The 6,945-nt window shown below is 41.1% G+C and overlaps 1 protein-coding gene across 1 annotated transcript; it reads right to left on the reverse strand.

Moving 5' to 3' along the window:
- Nucleotides 1–1,217: 1,217 nt before the first annotated feature.
- LOC146616855 (uncharacterized) lies at nt 1,218–3,959 on the reverse strand. Its single transcript, XM_085373289.1, has 2 exons — nt 2,484–3,959; nt 1,218–1,979 (listed from the first exon to the last, which is right to left on the reverse strand). The coding sequence occupies exons 1-2, from the start codon at nt 3,957–3,959 to the stop codon at nt 1,218–1,220; spliced, it is 2,238 nt and encodes a 745-aa protein (XP_085229415.1).
- Nucleotides 3,960–6,945: the final 2,986 nt, after the last annotated feature.

A 6,945-nucleotide genomic window follows, 5' to 3' on the forward strand; every position in this document is an offset into this window, starting at 1 on the left:
AGTAAAGTAGTTTTGGGCAATAAATCACGTTTAATGACATCTATTCTCCAGTAGCTCATGTGTTCTCTTTCACTTTGTGTTACCCCTCACTCCAGTCAACACTTCGTTTTTAAGTGGGGCGTAACATCAACTAAAAATCAAGAATGTGGGATACTGTTTGTCCGTGATTTGGAGAGCCCAGCGCTGCTCCCGACGAAGGGAAAACCAATTCTGCAGGGAGACCTACCTCGGCACCTGTGCAGGTTAAACCAAAGGGCAGATATGCTTCACCATATTTTCTAGTCTTTGGCTTAGAATGAAGTTGGTTTGGAAATATATTCAGCGATGCTTCATCCCCTGCTTTACGTTTGTGTAGGCGCCCCGTGCTAGCAGTGTCCAAGCATTGTTTTTGTTTTTTTTCCCTTTTCATACCCCCCCCCCCCCCCCCAGGGGGCGGGCCCCACACTTTGGGAAGGTCTGGTTTAGAGTGCTTGGATATAGCCTGCTGGGACAAGCAAATCAGAGGTTAAGCACTGTTTTCACCTTAGACAAGTAAAGCAGCTTTTATAAAATAGCATTTACAAACATACTAGTTTTCTTTAGAGAGTAAAAATTATTTCTATTTGCACAAATAAAGGAATTATTTCAGAAAAAAACAGAAATTACCAGGGTCAATATTATTACCCCAGCAAAACACTCAATTTTTTCTTGAGCCACGACACAAACCGCTGCTGTGCAATCATGTGCTTTAACTATGTGATGCTCAAAGCTCACAATTCAAGTTAAAAACCTGTCTCTATCCATCTAGTATTAAATCTTTCTGGGAAACAAGTATGTATATTATGCACACACACAAACACACATGCAGCTATTACCTATTTCTTGTTTTTATACCTAAGATGAATTATTGTTGAATGAAGACATTTTTCAAACAAATGTAAAATGTGGGCAATTGTGTTTATTGGGTAAAGGAAAAGGCAGAAGGGGGGGGAAAGGATAGAAAGAATGAAAGAGAGAGATGAGAGAAAACCCCAACAATCCCCTCTGAGCAAGCACCAGGCGACAGTGGATAGGAAAAACTCCTTTTAAAGTGAAAGAAACCTAAAGGAGAAACCTATGGCAGAACCAGGCTCAGGAGGGGGCAGTCAACTGCCGGGACTGGTCGGGGGGTGAGGGTGAAAAAAGGAGGGAGGGGAAGGGGGGAAATGAAGATGGAATAGAGGTGGAGGAAGACGAGGTTACATCACGTGAGAAGCAGCAGTGCCCCTCCTCCAGAACCAGTGGAAGCGTTTTTTCTTCTTTTTCAGATACTCTTCCACCAGCACTTTTTTCTCAATGATGAGGGTTTTCAGCTCATCGATTGTTTCTGCGTTTTCTTTCTCAAGTTTGTTGCATCTTTTCACCATGTCTTCTAATTGTTCTTGTTTTTCTTTAAGCTTGTCTTTCAGTTCTTTAACTGTTGCCTCCTCTATTCGCTTTGCCTTGTGCACATCTGTGTGCATGTCTTCCAGCTGCTGGTTTCTCTTCTGGATTTCTTGAAGTCTACACTGCAGGTCTTTATGCGTTTTCTGTTGTTCTTGCTTTTGCGCCTGGATTTCAGTGTTTTTGTACTTCAAGGTCTTAGAAAGTTCCTCAAGTTCGGTATTTTTTCTCAGCATCTCATTGATGCTACTCTGCATCGCTGAGCATTGTTTTTCCAGGTTTTTCTTTTCTTCTTCCAGTACAGTTGATTTGTACTTTGTTTCGTTATACAATTCTTGGAGTGCTTGATTATTCCTCTGGAGATTAAGTTTTTCTTCTTCCTGTTGTATTTTCTGTTGGTCTTTTTCTTGAAGAAGCTCTTTATTTCCGTGCGCTTTTTTATCAAGCCTGATTTGGAGCGATCTGTGTTTTTCCTCCATCTCGTCAAGCTTGGAGTCCATTTCCTTCTGTTTCATTTCCATTTGCTTCTTGTCTTGAAGCAACTGTTGACTTTTGCGCAGAGTTTTATCATGTTTCACCTGCAGCGCTTTGTATTTTTCCTCCATGGCTTGGAGTTTGCTCTGCAGGTCTCTCTGCTCTACGGGCTCTTGTTTCTTGCCTTGGTGGATCTCCTTATTTCTCTCCAGAGCTTCATCGAGTATTACTTGCAAGCCTTCATTTTGTTTCTCGATGTTCCTCAGCTTGCAAGCCATTTCTTCCTGTTGTATTTTCTGTTGGTCTTTCTCGTGAAGCAACTCTTTATTTTTGAGCAGTGTTTCCTCGAGAGTTATTTGGAGCATTTTGCATTTTTCCTCCAAGACTTCAAGCTTGTGGTCCGTTTCTTTCTCGAGCATTCCTTGTTGCTCTCTCTCTTGAATGAACTCTTTATTTCCGTGCGCTTTTTTCTCAAGCCTGACTTGAAGCAATCTGTGTTTTTCCTCCATCTCGTCAAGCTTGGAGTCCATTTCTTTCTGTTTCATTTCCAGTTTCTTCTTGTCTTGAAGCAACTGTTGACTTTTGTGCAGAGTTTTGTCATGTTTCACCTGCAGCGCTTTGTATTTTTCCTCCATGGCTTGGAGTTTGCTCTGCAGGTGTCTCTGCTCTATGGGCTCTTGTTTCTTTTCTTGGAGGATCTCCTTATTTCTCTCCAGAGCTTCATCAAGCATTACTTGCAAGCCTTCATTCTGTTTCTCAATGTTCCTCAGCTTGCAATCCATTTCTTCCTTTTTTATTTTCTGTTGGTCTATCTTGTGCAGAAACTCTTTATTTCTCTCCAGAGCTTCATCAAGCATCACTTGCAAGCCTTCATTCTGTTTCTTGATGTGCCTCAGCTTGCAATCCATTTCTTCCTTTTGTATTGTCTGTTGGTCTTTCTCGTGCAGAAACTCTTTATTTCTCTCCAGAGCTTCATCAAGCATCACTTGCAAGCCTTCATTTTGTTTCTCGATGTTCCTCAGCTTGCAATCCATTTCTTCCTGATGTATTTTCTGTTGGTCTTTTTCTTGAAACAGCTCTTTATTTTTGAGCAGTGTTTCCTCAAGAGTTATTTGCAGCATTTTCAGTTTTTCCTCCAAGACTTCAAGCTGGGAGTCTGTTTCTTTCTCCAGCATTTCTTGTTGCTCTCTCTCTTGAATGAACTCTTTATTTCTGTGCACTGTTTTCTCAAGCTTGATTTGGAGCAATCTGTGTTTTTCCTCCATCTCGTCAAGCTTGGAGTCCATTTCCTTCTGTTTCATTTCCATTTGCTTCTTGTCTTGAAGCAACTGTTGACTTTTGTGCAGAGTTTTGTCATGTTTCACCTGCAGCGCTTTGTATTTTTCCTCCATGGCTTGGAGTTTGCTCTGCATGTCTCTCTGCTGTGTGGACTGTTGCTTCTCTTCTTGGTGGAGTTCCTTCAGTTTTTCCAGAGCTTCGTCAAGCTTCTCTTGGAGCTCCTGATTCTTCTTGACCATGTTTTCCTGTTTTATGCTCTCTTTTTTCTCCTTTTGGAGCAGATCTTTATTTTTTTCCAGAGCTCCATCAAGCTTTTCTTGGAGCTCCTCATTCTTCTTGAGCATTTTATCCCCTTTAATGCTCTCTTTTTTCTCATTTTGGAGCAGATCTTTAATTTTTTCTAGAGCTTCATCAAGCTTTTCTTGGAGCTCGTGATTCTTCTTATCTTGGAGAGCCCATTGTTTCTCCTCAATAATACCTTCCCTTTCCTGAAGCTGGTAGGATAATTTTTCTAATTCAGCGCTCTTTCTCTCATTTTCTTCTGTCAGGATCTTAATCTTTTCTCTGTTCATGAGATTTTCCTTCTCCATTTCTTCCAATCGCTTTTCCTCTAATTCCACCTGTTCATCCCAAGGAAGAGAGCTGATGTAAGGGTCTAGGGACTCATACCATGGAATAGAGCTGGGGTCAGCTTCTTGTCTTTCTTGCTCTTTCTGAGACATGTTGGAGTCTGTATACCGTGAGTACGAAAAGGGTCCAAATGTTTGAAAATGCTTTACTGGTGAACGTCTGAATGCTGCTAACATAAGTGCTGCAAATAACGGACTGAAAGTTGTACCTCCTCACCCCTATTTATGGATTCAGAAGCCTGTGACATCACAATACCATAAGCCAATGAGGTTGTCACATGACATTCTAGAATGAGGTCATGTTTTTGTATGAATTTTTTAAATAACATCAACATTCCGTAAGCCAATGAGGTTCTTACATGACTTTTGAATGAGGATAATTATTTTGTGTTAATCGACATAGCCTGCTGCAGCTCAGAGCTCGTGAGCTCAAACGATCCTCCAACCTCAGCCTCCCGGTAGCTTGGATTACAGGCACGCGCCACCGCACCCGGCGAGAAGCAGCTACGTTAACAGGGCTTTTAACTATGTCTGAGGTGACATCATGACACTAACCTGCTGCCCATCATTAGCAAAGTTGTAATGATGGGCAGCAAAGATGAGGAATGAGTGGTGCACAATTGTTATATGCAAGTTTTTAGAAAGCTCGTGGTTAACCCAAGAGTATTTTGTCACAATATCAAGAAGAGTAAAGCTTCAATGTCAAGAATAGATAGGAATATAGGGAATTATATATTTTTATTTAAAGACAGGACTCACATGTTTTCATTTCTAGTCTTTAACATCCCCAGGCTTCTACCTTTCTACCTATAAAACCCGAGAGCAGCCAAATGGCTGGTAGGCTTTTAGCTAAGCTTTAGCTTCAGCCAAGTGGAAGCTAAATTGGCTAGTCATTCATATGTAAATTAGGTTGTTACCTGGGAATTCTGGAGGGAGGGGAGTGGGGGGGTGTGTGATTGAGGGGGTGGGGGAGCTGCTGATGCATTCTCAATCATCCAGGGAAATAAATCTCCAAAAGTCACCAACTTGGAGTGTTTCAGTTTGCCATCTTAGGGAGAAATCAACACACATGGGTGTATGTCCTTTGTTGCTGAGCTCTGTTCTAGGATGCCCTCTGGACCCAGTGGAGGTGGTGAGTGACAGGAGAACGGCGGCTAAGCTGTCATCCCTGATGGACAACATCTCCCACCCCATGCAGCAGACTGTGACAGCACTGAGCAGCTCCTTCAGTGGGAGACTGCGGCACCCACGGTGTGGGACAGAGAGATTTCGCAGGTCTTTCCTCCCCACTGCTGTCAGACTCCATAATAAAGACTTTAACTGATCAAGCACACACATCCATACATATGCAATAATACTAAGTGCAATAATCCTTTCTGTCATCGTTGTATTTTTACTCAGTTGTATATAGTATTTGTATTCTATTTTTATCTTATTGTATATTTATTTTATTTTATTCTACTGTATATAGTATTTTATTTTATTCTATTCTGTACAGTTGTGTACTGTATTTATTCTTATTGTATTCTAATTTTTGCCTCATAACTTTTGCACTGTCCACTTCCTGCTGTGACAAAACAAATTTCCCACGTGTGGGACTAATAAAGGTTATCTTATCTTATCTTATTGATAAAAACAGTACAAAAAATCAACCATTTGTACACATATTTACAAATAATAATAAAAAGTGAGAGTACATTTCAACATTTTCAACATTATACCAGTGGTCTGATTGATGCCACAATGGAGCAAATCGAGCAAAGACTGATAAGTTCGCTGCAATTTCCAGTGTGTGGGGATCATTTGTCACCAACTGCATCACGTGCTACAACCCTGGTCTACATATCACCGTTGATGAACAGCTTTTCCCATCAAAGACTCGGTGCTGTTTCCTGAAGAATATTGCAAGTAAACCTGACAAGTTTGGGATCAAGTTTTGGGTGGCTTGCGACCTAAAATCCAAGTACCATCCAGTACTATCCATTTATCTTATTTCTTAGGTGTTTTCAACCTCTGCTGCCACGCTGACAGCGTATGCGGCCAAACGGAAGAAGACAGTCTATATTCTTAGCAGCATGCACAGCGTGGTTCAGACTAGGGCTGCCACAAACGATTATTTTGATAGTCGACTAGTCACCGATTATTTTTGCGATTAGTCGACTAATCAGATCATCATCCATTGGACGCAAAACTACAGCTTATTGCACCAGCAGCATCTGCTCTTATATAACTATCATTAGCTTACAGCTTTAAGTGTTTAAGGTCTGTGCTAACTAAAAATAAAGACAAGATGATAGTTTATTAAATTTTAATGAAATTTGCGGATTGTTTCGGTGAAGTTCAATAAACTCCTTGCTATCTAAAATATAACAGGACACTGGAGTATATTCTGGAGCATCTCACACTTCTGATAATCAGTTGTCTGCTTGACGTTTATTCAGCTGTGTAAAAACTATAACTTTAATCTCAGACAAACTGATTTACTCAGGAACAAATAAAACACTAAAAAAAAAAGCCAAACAATAACATTTTAAGTTATCTAAGTGACTCATATATATTTAACCTGAGTAGCGAAAGACGGCGGTGGGTTTGAAAACGATTTGCGGGGAGTCCGGTGTTCTCACGGCGCTAGTGAGCCTAGCCCCCGGCTCGCTAACGAGCTAGTGGGTAACAGATGTCTCCGAAAACGTCGGAGCGCTTTTGAAAATATGTGGTGTCCTGATAAACTGAGCAGATATTTGAGGTTTACACAGCTACATTCTCGCCTGAAAATATGTTAAACGTTTATTTTGTGACCCAGAAAGAATAATAAGAGTAACATTAAAACTAACCAGCTGCCGCCATTGTTGGAAACTGCGCTGGGCCGCGCTATGAATTCTGGGACACAGCTGCTTCTTCTTCTTCTTCGGGGTTTAACGGTAGCTGACATCCTTGTACATGCAATGCTGCCATCTTCTGTTTCAGTCCGTTATTACACTCTTAAATCCTGCCACTTATTCCTGCGTCTTTTGTGATCTTACAAAGCTTCAAACGACGCATCGACTATTAAATCAGTCGTCGACGATTTTGATAGTCGACGTAATCGTGACTAGTCGACAAATCGTGGCAGCCCTAGTTCAGACTGATAACACTACCAAAAGGAAGCCAAACACTGTCACCCTTT

The sequence above is a fragment of the Diplotaxodon limnothrissa genome, linkage group LG15 (assembly GCF_057381915.1).
Source record: "Diplotaxodon limnothrissa isolate DT_005_m linkage group LG15, D_limnothrissa_male_GT1.1, whole genome shotgun sequence".
Classification (NCBI taxonomy): Eukaryota; Metazoa; Chordata; class Actinopteri; order Cichliformes; family Cichlidae; genus Diplotaxodon; species Diplotaxodon limnothrissa.